At 55.8% G+C, this 16,808-nt stretch overlaps 1 protein-coding gene across 3 annotated transcripts; it reads left to right on the top strand.

Moving 5' to 3' along the window:
• Positions 1-5,682: 5,682 nt before the first annotated feature.
• On the top strand, positions 5,683-15,042 carry FAM3A (FAM3 metabolism regulating signaling molecule A). Of its 3 annotated transcripts, none has more exons than XM_014834134.3 (10): positions 5,683-5,863; positions 6,193-6,265; positions 7,875-7,988; positions 8,590-8,613; positions 10,822-10,945; positions 11,073-11,131; positions 11,634-11,684; positions 12,016-12,100; positions 12,176-12,302; positions 13,196-15,042. In XM_014834134.3, the coding sequence occupies exons 2-10, from the start codon at positions 6,253-6,255 to the stop codon at positions 13,289-13,291; spliced, it is 693 nt and encodes a 230-aa protein (XP_014689620.2). In that variant the 5' UTR covers positions 5,683-5,863; positions 6,193-6,252; the 3' UTR covers positions 13,292-15,042. The 3 variants fall into 3 exon arrangements, with proteins under 3 accessions (XP_014689620.2, XP_044619403.1, XP_014689621.2); XM_014834135.3 differs by having other exon boundaries at positions 5,734-6,095; XM_044763468.2 differs by lacking the exon at positions 11,634-11,684 and having other exon boundaries at positions 5,727-5,863.
• The last annotated feature ends 1,766 nt before the right edge of the window (positions 15,043-16,808 follow it).

The following is a 16,808-nucleotide window of genomic DNA, read 5'->3' as shown; positions in this document are numbered from 1 at the left end:
CCCGCCTATCCCCTGGTTGTGTCCTTACTGCCACCTGTGACCATGGAGGCGGGTGCCTCCGCCTGAGGCCAGCCCACCCAGTGGAGGGCCTGTGGCCACCTGCCTCCCTCCATCCCTGACCCTGTATCCCAACCGCCTCCTGAGGCCCCTTCGCAGCGGTGCCCCACTCCATGGGATTTCGTCCCGAGACCAGCTTGGAGTACGAGGACAGGTTGTGTTTTTCACCTTCCACCCAAATGCTTACACTGCGCTTACTGCCCACATGGGCCTCCACCCCACGGTGTCCCTGCCCCAGCCGGGTCACTTCACCATTTACACATACTGCCAGTCCACAGAGGTGAGAAGTATTCAGGAAGGAGAGATGACAGGATTTTGTGACTGCTGTTGGCTGCCAAGGGGGAGGGCTGAGTCCAGCACCATGGCTTGGACCCTCCTCCGAGGTAGGCGGCTGGGGTATTTGTTCCCTGGGGCTGCGGGGACAAAGCACCACACACCGAGAGGTTCCAGAAAACGAATTGGTCCTCTCCCAGTTCTGGAGGCTGGAGGTCAAGGTGGAGCAGCAGTGCCGTCCCTCCAAAGGTGCTAGGAGACGGTCCTTCCTTGTCTCCCAGCTTCTGGTGGCCGACATCCTTGGCCATCCTTGGCCTGTAGTCGCGTCACTCCAGTCTCTCTCTGTGGCCCTGTCTCCCTCTGTTCTGTCTTCTTGTAAGGACACCAGTCATAGTGGATTAGGAGCTCACCCTCCTCCAGTGTCACCTCGGCCTGACTTAGCTTGATTACTTAACCTCTGTAAACACCCTATTTCCAAATAAGGCCACGTTCCAAGGGTCCGGGTGGACACAGATTTGGGGGGCCACTGTTCAACCCAGTACACTCCCAACAGAGGCAGCATACCATGAGCGTCCGTCCTGCCCTTCCCAGCTCTGCTCTCAGCTGAGTGCCAGGGAGATGGCAGGACTGTGGTCCCTTTACTCACGGCCTGGGGTCTGACTTGCGACTGACCGGGCACAAAATGAACAGACTGATCAGGTGGGGATGCGTTTTATGGAGGGAACAAACCAGCAGCCCGTCAAATGAGCAGGTGAGCAAGGTTCCCCTCCTGGGGAGGTGAGGACACACACCGGGTCCCTGCAGCTGGCAGGGCTTGGTGTTCCAGAATAGGGAAGGCCCGTAGCGACAGAGCAAGGCCCTCAGGCCGTTAACCAAAGCTTGGCCACCAGGACTCCTCCCTCCAGCTCAGCCGGGGCCTTTCTGTCCTCCACCCTGCTTGGGAGGGCAGCTGCCCAGAGCTTGGTGCTCCAACTGTGCAGGCCTCTCCTTTGCCTGCCACTGACCTGTCCCTCCTGCATGGGCACGCCAGGCTGGGATGGCAACAGTTGGGGAACGATTAGGATGAGGAAGACAGAGATGCAGCTTGGCAGGTGGACCACCGGGTCTAAAGAATGAGCCAAGGCTCACACCAAGGACTGCAGGAGACAACAAAGAGGTTCAAACGGCGAGCTGGCCTGTTCCTGTCCCATAAGCTAGGATGGCGTGTGCCCCCGCCCCCCACCCCACAAACTCCATCCCAGGGCACCATTCCCACTCTCCCTGTCTCCTGTAACCAGGGGGGTGTGGAAGGAGGGAGACCACCAAGTTCACCTGGACCCAGCTGAGTAGGGAAAGAAGCTTGCTGGGACACGGATAGGTTACAGACCATTAAGTGGTGACTTCCCTCAGCTGGAATCTGGACCTTAGAGTGGCCCCTAGCCCAGGTCCATGCAGAGCAACCAAGAAGGCTCAGTGTGGGCAGGATGGGTGGCCGGGCTTTGGCCAGGGAGCAGCAGCCTTGGTACTCTTTCCTGGTACCTGTGCCTCCTGGACAAGGGGCAGTGACACAGGTTTCCCTGGGAGCTGATGGGCCCAGCCTAGGGACTGCCAAGCTCCCCTGTAACCTTCTGGCTGCAGAGGGTCTTGCCTTTGACTCTCTGCAGTGCAGCCACATGCCTGCAATGGGCAGATGAGGCTTTGCAAAAGGCCCATGACAATTCAAGAGCGATGGACCCTGAGACAATGGTTCAGGATGGGGAAGAATGGGTCCCTGGACACGTGGCCACACCTTCCCCCTGCTTGCCACCAGAGGGCACCGTCCTCCTGCCTGATCCTGGGGAAAAGACATCTGTCCCCAACTACCCTGGCCCATTGGCCTAGAACCTCAAATCCTCAAAATACAGCCCTGAGGATGACAGCAAATCCTCGGGGGGAAAAACCAAGCAAACAATGGCATGGGGCCCTTCTGACCCCGCAAGAGTCTTCATGCTCGGAGCCCCACGGATCTTCATAAATTTGGGGGGCATGTAGCAGAGCCATGTGCTAGGGATAAGTCCCCCGGGACCTCCAGGTCCCCTGGGGAACCTGCTGACATGGCATCGCCGAAGGGGATGCTCCTGGAAGCAGAGGATTCACGTAGGGGGGACAGCGGGAGCCCGAGGTGGAGGAGGGACCCGGCTCCTCCCAGGCACCCAGCACGTGATGACCACGTGTAAGCAGGGAGCTCCTGATCTGATCCTGCTCTGAGTGTCTCCACTGCAACAGGCAGAGGGCCCAGGTGAGGGCAGTCAGATGACACCGCAGATCTGGGTGCTACACTGGGGCATAGGCATGAGGGCCCTGCTGAGAACACTGACCTCTGGGTGCCTGTGAGGGACAAAGAGATGAGGGCCTTGATGACAGCTGTCATCTCAGCTCTAGAAGCCTGCACTGGGGAAGAGGCCCGAGATCCCAGGTAAGGACATTCAGCTGTCACCTCCGCCCTGTGTGCCTGCAATGAGGCACAAGCATGAGGGATGAGGTGAGGATGGTCTTTTGTGAGACAGTCACCTCATCTAAGGATGGATATGTTCTGACACAGACCTTAGAGCATCCATGAATTGAGACAAATGTCACCTCAGTTCTGGGCCCCTACAATGGGGAACAGGGATGACAGACCCAGTGAGGAGAGACATCTGTCACCTCATATCTGTGTGTTTACATGAGGGCAGATGCAACAGGTCCCAGATGAGGAAAGACATCTGTCACCTTGGCTGTGAGTGGCAACATTGGTGCTGAGGTATAAGGGCTTTCAGCTGGCACTGAATGTCCACTGGAACAGAGCAAGAGGGTGAGGACAGCCACAAGTCCCCTCAGCTCTGTGTGCCTACACTGGGGTAGAGGCGTTGGGTCTGGGTTTCAACATTCAACAGACAGTTAATTTTTGGATGCCTGGACTAAGGCGAGGCTTCAGGGCCCTGGAGTGGAGAGTCACCTTTCACCTCAGCTCTTTGTGCCTAACCTTGGGTAGAGGCATGAGGGACAGGCGAGGGCATTCAACTGTTACCTCAGATCTAAGTTCCTACCCTGAGGCAGAGCATGAGGACCCAAGACACAAGACGCAAGGAGCACTGGAGCTGGGAGCTGCACAGCAGCAGAGACCTGCGGCCCAGCAGAGGGAACTCAAGTGCCTTCTCAGCTCCGTGTAGCTACACGTCAGAAACATGAGGGGCCAGGTGACAGCATTCAACTGAAAGCCCAGATCTTGATCCCTATGCTAGGAAAGGAGAATGAAAGAGTAGGTAGAGACATGAGGGCCAGTTGGGGACCATCAACTATCACTTCATGTTGGGTGCCTGCACTGGGGAAGAGACTTGAGGGCCCAGGTGTAGACAGTCTACTGAAAAACAAATCTTGGTGCCTACACTGGAAAAGAGAATGAGGGACCATTGATGTCATTCAACTGTCACTTCAGCTCTGGGTCATTAAACATAGGCAGAGGCACAAAGGACTAGGTGGAGGAAGTCAACTGTCCCCTCAGCTCTGGGCCCCTCCTCTGGGATAGAGGCAGGAGGTGCTTGCACTGGGACATAAGCACGCAGGCCCACATAATTACCACCAACTGCTACCTCAGCACTTGGTGTAGGTCTACACTAAGGGGAACAAGGGAGCAGTTGAGGGCATCAACTGTCACCTCAGCTCTGGGTGCCTACCCTGAGGCAAAGACATGAGGACCCAAAGAAAAACAGTCAACTGCCACCTCAGCTATGGGAGCTTCAGTGGGGCACAGGCCAGAGGGCCCAGAGGAGACGTTCTCTGCCCCCTCACCCTGGGTGCCTGCACTGGGGCAGGGACATGAGGGCTTATGACATGAGGGTCTAATCCTCTCTACGTCCCCATCGAAAAACAGTCCCAGAGAAAATAAGGGACGTGCACAAGGCTGCCCCATGAGGCACAGAAGGCCTGAAACTGAGTCCCAGGTTTCTAGCCCATCACTCATGTGGTGCCCCTGGGGATGGTGGATGTGCCTCTGGACCCTCAGGGGGACTCATTAAACCAACCTTTCCCAAATGATTGCTCTGAGCAAGATGTAAACAGTGTCCTCTAAGAACTACCAGTCTGGCAGATGCACTGTGCCCAACAGGCAGCCCGAGAGTATAACTGGGAGCCTCCTCTACTGGGCACCACAACTACAAGTATTGCAGGAAAGACCAGTGAGGCAGGCATGGTGCCCAAGGTTCAGTACCCACAAGTATGAGAGTTTGGCAAACGGTCAGCATTATCTGATCGCAAATTCTATGACAAAACCCAAATACTAACCCCTGACTGCCACAGCAGAGCCCAGAAATTGATTACTCTGATCTTACTAGGAAGAATGAGGGAGTGTTGTGTATGCCAGTGTAGAAGCTACGGGTTTTTTTAAGATTTTATTTTTCCTTTTTCTCCCCAAAGCCCCCCGGTACATAGTTGCATATTTTTAGCTGTGGGTCCCTCTAGTTGTGGCATGTGGGACGCAGCCTCAGCATGGCCTGATGAGCAGTGCTGTGCCCGCCCCAGGATCCGAACCGGGGAAACCGTAGGCCGCTGAAACAGAGCGCGCGGACTTAACCACTCGCTCGCGGACTTAACCACTCGCTCGCGGGCAGGCGCCCAAAGCTACTGGGTTCTAACCAGAGCTCTGTCATTGCCTGGCTTTATAAGATTTCTCTGTATTTTGGACTCTTCCCTTAGGAAGGTTCCCGGAAGTGGCTTCACTGGGTCAAAGGGCACGGATATTTCTGTGGCTCTCATGCCGCCCAGCGGCTGCCCTCCAGAAAAATGGGTCCGGTCGAAAGGGGTGGCGCCAGCTCCCCCGGTGCAGTAGGTGATCAGGGTGCATTGGATGATGTCAGGGACGCCTTCCTGAAGAAGGCTAGAGGAGCAGGCAGGAGTTTTCCAATGGGTCTGAATAACGCTTTAGACGCCCGCTCCCCTTATCGGAGCGATACGTGAGACGGCGTGAACGCACTTCCATCCAGAGAACAGACCTCGAGCAGAGGCATCGCAGCTCTGAGCCTGGTTGGCTCCGGCTCGTCGCATTCAGTGTCTTCCTACCGTGCACTCTTCTGTACCGCCATGTTTCTAAAAGGCACATATAGCAACTTTAAAACAATTTCTAATTAGTCCCACCAGATCTATCCGACTCTTCCCAGGCTTCAGAAATCCGACCACAGGGCAGGAGGGTATCCCCAGCCCTCGAAGCATAGGAAGGCTGGAATCTCTTGCCCGAGAGGAGTCGGGGGAGACTTCTGGGGCGGGGCATACGTGGGGTCAGGGGCGAGGCCGGATAGGGCTCCTCCCATTTGGCGGCCTGGCGACTCAACCCGAGCGCACGTCAGAGGCGGGGCCGGCGCAGGCCCTCCCACCCAGCGGAAGGCGGGGGTGGCACCGGAGGGCTGTGGCCCCGCCCTGGGGAGCCATTGCTGGGCCTGTTGGGTCGCGCTGCGCGGCTGTCTCCCATACTTTGGTCGAGAAGAGCCGGGCGGCTGGCCGGATAAGGCTGCCCCCGACCGAGCCCGCGTCTCCCTACTGCCAGGCAAGTCTCCGGCCGACCCAGCCCTCATCACTGGTCCCCAGGCCCGGAGGGACGGCCTGAGCTCGGGGCCTCCCAGCGAGGGACCCGCGTCCGGGAGGACCATTTCCACTTGCCAGCCCCAGGGGCTCGCGTGGGCACGATCGTGAGCCGATGGGTTCCCGAGTTCCCTCCTAGCCTGGCAGGGCTTCTCTCCACGTCCCCGAGGAGCCTGGCCAGGTGGTTGGACGAACAAGTCAGTGCACCGATCGCATCCACCCTGCGGCAGGGGCCCAGCACAGGCTCGTCCCTGACCCCCACCCAAATCTGCTCTTTTGTTTTGTTGCCCCCAGAGCGCGCGGTCCCCAAACAGTGCTCTAGCCGGCGGCCCCAAACCAGCAGGAGAAGTGGACATGAGGTTGGCAGGTGGGTGGCTTCCACAGTGAACAACGGGTGGGAGTTGGAAAGGGGACCTGGCTGGAGGCCCAGGTGTCTAGAGGTCTCTGTCTAGAGGGGCCCGGTTGGACCACTGGGTTTGGTTCTAGAAACCGAGGACTCTTCATAAACCCTCATTCTATGACCTTGAACAGATCCTTTCACCTCCATAACTTCAGCTCCCCAAGCTGTGAGATGAGGATTAGGATAGTTGATTTCTCCCAACTCGGATAACTGGGCACTGTTTGGAAAATGAGCTGTGGGAGAGGCTCCAGGGAGCATGGCCACTGGGTGGAGAGGGGTGGGGTGCAGAGGTGGAGACGCATGGTCTGACCAGACTGGCCATGGGGTTGGATATTGAACCCAGTGCCAGACCTGCTGTTGCCTGGGCAGCTAAAATGAAGATGACTTGGGGAGGGACAGGTTGGGGGGTGGAGAGCAGAATTTAAGAATTGGAGTTCAGATGTGCTTAGGTTGCAGCGTTATGAATCTATCCCAGTGGAGCTGCCCATTGAGGAACTGGCTGAGAGGGTGTGGCCTCAAAAGTGGTCAGGGCTGGGGCAGGACAATATTGAGAGTCGCAGTAGAGAATGGGGGTTAATTCAAGGACAGGAGTAGATGAGAGCACCTAGTGGGAGAGGAGAGCATAGGCTGAGAAGGCAGCTTGGGACAGAAGCCTGGGAAAGTCCAGCTTTTCAGCGCAGAGTAAGAGGACGATCTAAGCAAGGAGGAGGAGGAGGGACCAGATAGGTTTAGAGTGTGCCATCCTGGAAGCTAGTGCAGAAGTGTTTCCAGCAGGAGGGCCTGGGCAGCAGCCTGAGAGGCCAAGGAAGATCAGGGCCGACAGGTGACACGGGGAGTTGACACCAAGAAGGTCATAGGTGGCCTTGGCAGCAAGCTGTTTTGGTGGGGTGGTGGAGACCAGGCCAGATTGGAGTAGGTTGGGAGAGAGTAGGAGGTGAGACTATGGAAAGAGCCAGCGTAGATGACTTTGGAGGAGCTGACGGGGAAGAGGAAGGGAGGGGAGAGAGGTCAGTGGCTGGATGGGGATGTGATTCTGAAGGAGGGCTTTTCCTTCTGTGCTTTCTTACCAACATTTCTGTGACATGTTGAAAATAGAGGAGAAAGAGTGAGATAGGGAGAATGATTGCCATTACAAGAAACCTGAGCAGGGAGGAGAGCTGCCAGCACAGCCCACAGCAGGTGAAGGGACCAGTCTTCAAAAGACAGAGGACCCCCTCCTTTGCTTTCCCAGGAGAAGAGGAGGATGGGTGGGACACAAATATATTGGTAGCCTCAAAGGCAGGAAATTGGGGGGAGCACTGGAGCCCTCTTGAGCAGTGAGTTCTGGAAGGCCCCTCCACACCTGCTGGGGAGAACCAAGCCGAGAGCCTTGGAGTTAGAACTCAGTTTCCTCCTTCTACCTGCCAGGAGCTCGAGGCCCGCTCTCAGGCCTGGTGGATGGTAACAGGTCCCCACCTTCCTGTCCTCCAGTCACTTCTTCCCAAGTGGATGAGGCAATTGTCCTGAGAGGCCCCGGGGTCATTTGGGAGCTCACTGGCATCTGAGGTGGCCTTGCCTGTGTGTGTCCTATCTCCAGGCCCCCTCCGCATTGTGGCCCTGGTTGTCATCGTGGGCCTCACCTGGATCATAGTCAGCATCCTCCTGGGTGGGCCTGGCAGTGGCTTTCCTCGCATCCAGCAACTCTTCACCAGTGAGTGTGGAACTCTTCCTTGCCCCACTACGGAGGTCACCAGGGCGGTCGCCTGGGCCTGTGGACTGAGGCTCCGGGTAGGGGTGGGGGTGGCCTGGGTTTTCTGTCTCCCTGGCAGGCCACCTCTAGCTGCCCTCAGTCTGTCTCCTGGCATCCAGTGCAGCCTTCCCCTACCACCCAGTTGCTTTGGCTGGGAAAGCCAGTCCCTGCTAATTAGAATTCCGTGCCCAGTTGGAGTCAGTGGGACCCGACTAGGGGGCAGGGGGCTTCTGTGGAACTTTGGGTATGACATTCTGGTTGCTCCTTGCAGGCTTTCCAGGGGGCTCTGAGATAGAGAGGGGACTCTACACCTTGTTATTGGTGACGCTTCACCTAAGTACTTTTTACAATTCTGATTCACCCTTTTCCTGGAGCAGGGAGCTTTGCATCTGAACATCATTCAGTCTTAAGCAGGAACATGCCAAGGTCAGCCTGGCTTAGCCCATGGTCCCTGAGCCTACCTGCCCCTCTACCTTGACTTCATGGTGTAGGGCCCATGGTGTAGGGCCCTTGTTAGCCTGGAGGCCTCCAGGCTAACAGAAACAACTCTCTGTACCCACAGGCCCAGAGAACTCAGCGACTGTAGGTAAGGCTCCTGTCACCTTCCTGCTCCTCCCCTGCGCCCACCCCTCATGCTACTTTTGTGACACCCCTGCTTGCCCCCAGTCCTCCATGGTTTCTCATCTCCATTCATCCCTCCCCAAACTAGCCATCACAGCCCCCTGGAGCTGCTTGCATGCTGTGAACCTAGAAAACAAGTTCCCTGCTTCCAGAATACCCTGGTGGGACGGGCATAGGATAGACATTCCCATTCCAAAAGCGAGAACGTGGAAGGAATTGAGGGGTCACCACGCCCAAGCAGGTCCAAAACCCAGCAGGGCAAATGCCGTTAGGTTTCAAGGCCTGTGAAGAATCCTCTGTGACCCGATGCTCTGTCCTCTAGGCCCACCGGGCTGGGGGCCCTCCAGAATGGAGGGGACCGCCCTACCTTTTGGGCCTGTGCCATCTCTGGCCTCTGTAGCCACCACTCTGCCCTCAGAGTCATCTTTCCTTCCCTCTGTCCTTTCTCTGTCCCTTTCAGTCCAGGCCAGCAGTGTTTCTGCTAGTATAAAATTCTCAAAAACCTTGTTGGTCTCCTGTGCAATTCATGAGGGTCTAAGCTATAAGACAAGAAAGTCTTTCAGATCTTTCCTGGGTAACCCCATCTCTATTCCTGGCTTCTGCTGACATGGTTAAGTGGATCTGTCAGTCACATGCCTCAGCTCTTTAGCAAACAGTTGTCCAGCCACATCCTTCATGTTCTCTCCAGAGCACAATTTCTCATTTTTCACGATATGGTTAGACTGAGAATTTTCCAAATCTTCGTGTTCTGGTTCCTTCATGTTTAACAATTCCTTTCTCCGTTTTTCTCTCTTATCTTAAATTTTACTGTGAACAGCAAGGAGAAACCAGGCCGTGCCCTCAATACTTTGCTTGGAAATCTCCTCAGCTAAATATCCAAGTTCAGCATTTACAAGTTCTACTTTTCACAAAGCACTAGAACTCAATTTGACCAAGTTCTTTGCCACTTTATAACAAGGACCGCCTTTCCTCCAGTGTCTGATAACGTGTTCCTCATTTCCGTCTGAGATCTCACCAGAAGCACCTTTAGCATTCACATTTCTAGCAACCTTATGGTCATGATGATATATGTGTTCTCCAGGACAACAGAAGCTTTCTCTACTGTTCTCTCTTCTTTCTGAGCACTCACCAGAATCACCCTTAATGTCCATATTTCTACTGGTGCTCTCTTCAAGGCAATCTAGGCCTTTTCTAACATGCACCTCAAAATTCTACAGCCTCTACCCATTACCCAACACCAGAGTTATTTCCACATGTTTAGAGATTTTTTATAGCAGCACCCTACTTCCTGGTATCAAAATCCGCATCATTTCCCTGGGGCAGCTGTAACTAAGTACCACAAAGTGGGTGACTTCAACAACAGAAATTTCTTCTCTCACAGTTCTGGAAACTAGAAGTCTGAAATCTGGGCGTTGGAGGGCTACACTCCCTCTGCAGGCTCTAGGGAAGGATTCGTCCTGCCTCTTCCAGCTTTTGGGGGAACCCCTTTTGGGGGTTCCTTGGCTTGTGGCCACCTCACTCTAGTCCCTGCCTCTGTCTCCACGTGGCCTTCTCCCCCGTGTCTGTGTCTCCTCTTCTGTCTCTTAAAGGACACCTGTCATTGCATTTAGGGCCCACCCTACTCCAGGATGATCTCATTTTAACAAATTACATCTTCAGTGACCCTATTTCCAAATAGGGTCACATTCTGAGGTACTTGGAGTTAGGACTTCAACACATCCTTGGTGGGGGTACAATTCAACCTGTCACAGAGGCCGTCCTCCCACCCCACCCCATGGGAACCAGGTGCTCTCGGAGCTATTTTCCTGCAGTCCAGTCTGGCCGGGCACTCATCTGTGCAGTTACCCTCCCAGCTGCTCCTTCCTTCCCCACCTGTGCTCTGTTCCTGGTACGGGCACAGCCCAAGCCAGCTCTCCCGCCTCCTTTTTCCCACCAGTGGCAGAAAAGCCTCCCTGGGGTCCCTGTCACCTTGCCCTGAGGGCAGCCCCAGAAGGATGCAGAGTATCCATGGAAGTGTCCCTGGCCTTGGCCTGAGCCATGTCCCCTCCCCACCACCAGTCCTTTGCTCTGTGGTCACTCATTCCTCCCTATGGGCTGGTCCTGGCCTCCCTGTCTCCGATCTCGGGTGACCCCAGGACCAGGCCCATGGGTCACCCCTCCTGTCCCCACTCAGAGCCACGGGCCAGGAAGTACAAGTGCGGCCTGCCCCAGCCATGTCCTGAGGAGCACCTGGCCTTTCGCATGGTCAGCGGGGCTGCCAATGTCATCGGACCCAAGATCTGCCTCGAGGACAAGATGTGAGCTGCTTGGGGTAGACAGAGGCAGGGGAGGGAATGGGGGACCAAAAGCTGGGTCTGTGAGGGCCTGGGCATGTGAGGGAAAGCAGAGCAGATGTGCTACTCGAGGGCTCCGTCTCCCTGCCAGGCTCATGAGCAGTGTCAAGGACAACGTGGGACGTGGACTGAACATCGCCCTAGTGAACGGTGAGTCCTCCATGATGTGGGGTCAGAGTTAAGACCAGAGAAGCAGAGCTGGGCCATGACCTGCCACCCTGCTTCCTCACCCTCTCCTCGCGAGGAGGTGTCTGGCTGTTTGTCTTGGCCCTCCCCTCCAGGAATTCCCAGGGAGGCCCGGGAAGGGGTCTCTGCAGGGGTCTGTGTGAGCTGAAGGCTCCACAGAAGTGACCCAATGAACAAAACCATGGTAGCAGTAAAAAACTAGAAGTTTCCAGGAAGTTGGAGGGTGCTTCATGGAGAGCTCCTGGAGGGCCCGAAATGCCAGGCAGAAGCTCTGCAGCCTTAGGTGGGCTGCCGCTGTCTGAACGAGGGGCACAGTGGGCATGAATATGGGGGGATGTTTGAAAAGCTTCCAGAAGGGCTGCACCTGGTGGCCACCACCATGTCCTGATCTGGGGGGATCGAGGTGGTAGGGTGGAGTTACCCTGGTGCTTGCCCAGTAGGACCCCCTCCCTCCCTCTCGACCCAGGGGTCAGCGGTGAGCTTATCGAGGCCCGAGCCTTCGACATGTGGGCAGGAGGTGAGTGGCAGCTGTGGCCTCCTCTTTGTGACTGTGCAGCAGAACGACTGGGAGTCTTTCCCCTGAAACACTCTTCTTTCTATCCATTCTCTGGGGGCTTCTCAAGCACTTCCTTGGGTTTGGAAAAGGTGGGAAGGGACAGGTGTATGGTCATGGGGATGGCCCTGGCTTCTTATACCAGTTTGCCCCTGCACTCACTTGGCCCCCCTTGGTGGGATATGTCCCTGGCCTGATCCCTACTTTAGTTTCCTCATTTGGAACACAGGGGTTGTGGGGGAAGGGTGCTCAGTGGTGCCTGATGCTCCGTGTTCCATTGGACCTGTCCCCCTAGATGTCAACGATCTGCTGAAGTTTATTCGGCCACTGCATGAAGGCACGCTGGTGTTCGTGGCGTCCTATGATGACCCAGCCACCAAGTAAGTGGTTGCCAAGGCCAGCCTCAGCCTGGCCCTTCTCTGGCGAGGCTCACATCTCTTCCTTCTTTGCGGCAGGATGAATGAAGAGACCAGGAAGCTTTTCAGCGATCTGGGCAGCAAGAATGTCAAGGATCTCGCCTTCCGGGACAGCTGGGTGTTTGTGGGGGCCAAGGGCGTGCAGAACAAGAGCCCCTTTGAGCAGGTACAGCTGGAGAGCGTGGTGCCTCTGCTTCCCAGCCCAGGGCAGTCTGCCTGCCCCTTCTGCCTGCAGACATTGGTCGCCCCGCTGACCATCCTGCCAGGTCCCCTTCTGTTCACACCACAGCCTGCCCTGAATTCTGCCCTAGCACACACCCCCAAGGCAGGCCTGGCCCCTCACCGTCTGCACAGGGAGGGGCAGTAATGTGACCTTGTCTGTCCTGTATGGATTTCAGTCTTTAAATGGCAAAGCTTTCACATTGGCAAGAGTCACAACTAAGCAACCTTCCTCTCAAACATCTTCAAGATGCTCAGTTCTGTCCCATTCTCCCAAGACCCAGTACCCCGATTGACACTATATACCCTTCTGCCACCAGCCCTGGCTGCCCTCTGGCCAGCTGCTCCTCTGGGGCCACATGTGTCAGGTCCCATCCTTATTTTGGGGAGGCTCCCAGTCCAGTGAAAAGCTACGGTGCCCCCAAGCCCTGCTCCCCACAGCAGGACAAGGCAAACAGGCTGTTCCAGTGGTTTCTGGAAGGCTCTGGCTGCCAAAAGAGCAGCTCAGCCCCCAGAGAAGAAATGCCCCCTCTGGCCTGGCTTTTTCTGCAGCTTCCAGCAGCTGCCTGCAGGCCAGGTAAGGACAGGGACACACACACTCCCTCCTTCCCTTACCGTTGTGTTCCAGGCCAACATGAGGGCACAGAAGTTGACCCCCCGCTCCACCTGTGAGGGGGCAGGCCAGCGCAGCTATTGCCATTTTTAGATGAGAAAATCAAGGCAGGCAGGCAGGCAGAGAGTACACAGTTGGTTGACACTAGCACAGGGGGACTGAAACCTCTGTCTGTCCCCTGTGCCTGAGGGCTGAGGCTATGACTTCCTGCTCCCCCCACCCTGCAGCACGTGAAGAACAGTAAGCACACCAATAAGTATGAAGGCTGGCCTGAGGCGCTGGAGATGGAAGGCTGCATCCCGAGGAGGACCATGGCCAGCTAGCCCACCGAGCGTGAGCTCCAGGCTGAGGGAGGCTGCGTGTGCCCAGCCCGGGTGGAGGCGGTGGCGGCGGCGGCGGCGGCAGTGGCGGCGGCGGCAGCAGTGCAGGGCTGAGGCCCGACCCCATACCCGGCCAGGAACATTCTCTTGCCCCAACACATTGGGGCTCCAAGGCAGTGACTGATGACCAAAGCATGACCAGTGGTCGGGGCTGAAGGGGCCGGCCGCGTCACACTTTGTCAGGGGAGCCCAGGTACTCATCTCCTTTTCCTAGGCTACTTCCCCTGGCTAGCCCCCACCCGATTCCCAACCACCCCCAGCCGCAAGGACCCTGGGTGCTCACCCCCTCATCGCACAAGTCTGGTAGCAGCTGCCTGGTGGATTGGGGCATCTTCCAGAACCTCTCCGTCCCAACACCACTCGCTGCCCTGTGGGCTAACCTGTTTCCAGTGTGACTCCTTCTGGTGAGCCACACCTGGTGGCCAGTTCGGGGGACTGGCTGCCTCCTGCCTCGCTCTCTGCGGGAAGGGGCCGCCTTGGAGCCAGACCAGCTGGGACAGCAAGACAGCGAGCCTGATGACAGTCCCTAGCGCAGTGGGTTCCGGCTCCTGCAGTTTATCAGAGGGCCCGCCTTCTAGATGACCTCTTAATAAATTGGTGGCCCTCGATGGAATGAAGTACATTCAGTGGGGAGTCAGGGCTGGTGGTGTCAGGGGGAGGGACATGTCCTGGAGGCTCAGCTGACCTGCCCCCACAGCCTTAGCAGACAGCCTTTGTCTCCAGGGCTCCTGCCACCGACAGGTCCCATTGTAGCTGAGGTGTGACTCAGGCGGTGAGCAGAGGAGCTCCCCAACTGGCATCCCCATAGCCTTACCTGAGAGAGATGGTTCTGCCCTCTGAGGCTGCAGGAAACTCACGCAGCTCTCTCGGACACAGCACAGGCCTGTAGGGACAGGGATGGGGATTAAAACCAGCCCAAGTGCCTTCCCTCTCCGCCCAGCCTCCCTCAGGAGCTAGTGTCTCCCCACAGCGGGCTGGTGGATGCCTTTGAAATCAGGGCTGCAAAGGGCCAAGTCACGTGGGCTGTTTGGCATTTCTCACAGATCGCAGTTACATTTCCCTCCACTGAGCAAGAACCAGCAGGAAACTGTAAGGAGTTTTACTGGAATGGCACATCCAGGGACACAGAAGTGGTCTGGGGTCAGCAAAAGGAGAGAAGGCAGTTTGGACTTCCTGGATGGGAGGAATTAGGGTGCCAGCCAGGCAGCCTCGAGGGGGCCATGGCGGGCGTGGTGGACTTACAAGTCCGGTTCTGGAGACAGGCTTCCCGAGCCTCTGCTTTCTAGGAGTAAGTGCTGCCAGAGTGCGAACAAAATGTCAAGAAACAAGTATTTAAGGAGCAGGCAGAAGAAGAGTGAGAGGCCAAGGGACAGCCCAGAAGGAGAGGCTGTGGTTGTGCTGCCAGGACCACAAACGGTTGGGGACGCGTCGGCCCGGGGGTGGTGATCATAGACCCTGTGCGGAGCGCTTTATGTGTATTCATTTTTTTTATATAGACTTTCTTTTTTAGAGCAGTTTTAGGTTCACAGCAAAGTTGAGCAGGAAGAGAGTTCCCACATACCCGACCTCCACTGATACATCATCATCACCCAAAGCCCAGAGTTGACATTAGGGTTCCCTCTGGGTGTTATACAGTCTGTGAGTTTGACAAGTGTATGATGACGTGTATCCACCATTATAGTATCATACATGTATTCATTTTTTTTTTAAAGATTTTATTTTCCCTTTTTCTCCCAAAGCCCCTGGTACATAGTTGTGTGTTTTTAGTTGTGGGTCCTTCTAGTTGTGGCATGTGGGATGCCGCCTCAGCGTGATCTGATGAGCGGTGTCATGTCCGCGCCCAGGATTCGAACGGGCGAAACCCTGGACCGCCGAAGCGGAGCGCATGAACTTAACCACTCGGTCATGGGGCCAGCCCCCAGGCATTCATTTTTTAAACCTTTGATTATGGAAAATTTCAAATATCCCCCAAAGTAGAATAGTATAATGAACCTCAGTGTGCCCATCAGAACTGTCACAGTGATCAGCATGTGGCCAGTGTTTCATCTGCACCCCCTACAGCCCAATATGTTGAAGCAAATCTCACCTTAGTTCTTCCATCAGGACTTCGGTTATACACGTGTTACCTAAACGGTCCTCACGGCAACCCTAGCAAGAAAGCCCTGCCGTTAGCCCCATTTCCAGAAGTGATAAAAGTCCCTGGTGAGCTTAGGAGAGTTTCACTGGAGCTCGGAAGTTAGAAGCCAGATAAGTAGGGCTCTGCAAGGTTAGTGCTTGCTCTAGATGAAATGGAAGCTCATGAAGCTCCATACTGCAAGGCTGGGAGGTGTTTAGGCCCCACGGTGCCTGTCAAACCACTGCTGTGATTGCCTGACCTTCCCCAGACATTCACCAGGTGCCTGCCCTGGGCCAGGCTCTGTGTTACATGCTGGAAAGGTGGGAGTGAGCCCCGTTGATGGCCCCTAACTCCCCAAGAGGCTGTGCCCTCGCCGAGGGTCACCAGAGTTACACCAATGGAAACAGCAGGCCAGCTTTCTCCCCCACTTGGCCCAGCACAGGCTAGGAAGCTGATGGTGGTGTGGGGCACAGCCTGCACGACCTTCCAAAATGGAGGTAAAGCTGTATCCTCAGGCCTACCCTTGAGGAGTTAGGACATCCTCGGCTACAAGTGCCAGCATCCCAACTCAAACTGGCATAAGCAAAAATAAGTAATGACAAGGGAAGGAGACTTATTGTTCCTGTAACAGATCCCAATGCCCATGGGTGGTTCTAGCTCCAATAATGTCAGCAGGATCATTGAGACACGGGCTGTCTCCATTTCGGCTTCGTTTTTCTCTGTATTTGCTTCCTTTTCAAACATGCTGTCTCCCTCAAGTACGGGGAGCAAGAGAGAGGTCCCAGTTTAGCAACCCCAGCAAAAAAGTGGTCCCACCTTCCCAATAGATCGCGTACAAGTCCCCGGGGACTGTCATTGGTCCAAATTGGATTATGGGCTTATCCTTGCATCAATCTGTGTGGCTCTGGTTGGCTACATCTGGGCATGGGCCCACCGGAGGCCAGCGTTGGGACCATCCACATGCAAACTTTGGGTACCGAGGTTGGAGGAGGGATGGTTCCCCCAAAGGAAATTGAGGTGCTGTGACCTGATGCCGGGCAAGCAGAAACAACAGTGGTCATTACACTTCCCTGCAAATACCACCTGCATCCCGTACTTGTGTTTGTAGAGAATGTGCCTTCCATGCCTGCTTATTCATCACCGAGCATTCCTGGAGGCCCCTGCCTGGAGAGCAGGAGGTGGGCACACTGCTCAAGGTCACCATTGTGACCCTATTACCTACTACAGTGGCAGGTCTCCCATCTGAAGTACATTTCTGCTGTGTGGCTGTCCCTATCATTCCTTCTATGTGTTCTCTCAGTTCAGATGACTTCTCTTTTGGAACTAAATATCCTGGACTGATTT

Source organism: Equus asinus, chromosome X, assembly GCF_041296235.1.
Source record: "Equus asinus isolate D_3611 breed Donkey chromosome X, EquAss-T2T_v2, whole genome shotgun sequence".
Taxonomy (NCBI): Eukaryota; Metazoa; Chordata; class Mammalia; order Perissodactyla; family Equidae; genus Equus; species Equus asinus.
The sequence above is the reverse complement of the archived record's forward strand: the minus strand, read 5'-3'. Positions and strand labels throughout refer to the sequence as shown.

Bases quoted from the DNA above. Each gene is read 5' to 3' on its own strand.
- FAM3A (XM_014834134.3), top strand. The intron at 8,614-10,821 runs GTAAGGCTCCTG...GTCCCCACTCAG, and splicing joins AGAGAACTCAGCGACTGTAG to AGCCACGGGCCAGGAAGTAC. The intron at 12,303-13,195 runs GTACAGCTGGAG...CCCACCCTGCAG, and splicing joins ACAAGAGCCCCTTTGAGCAG to CACGTGAAGAACAGTAAGCA.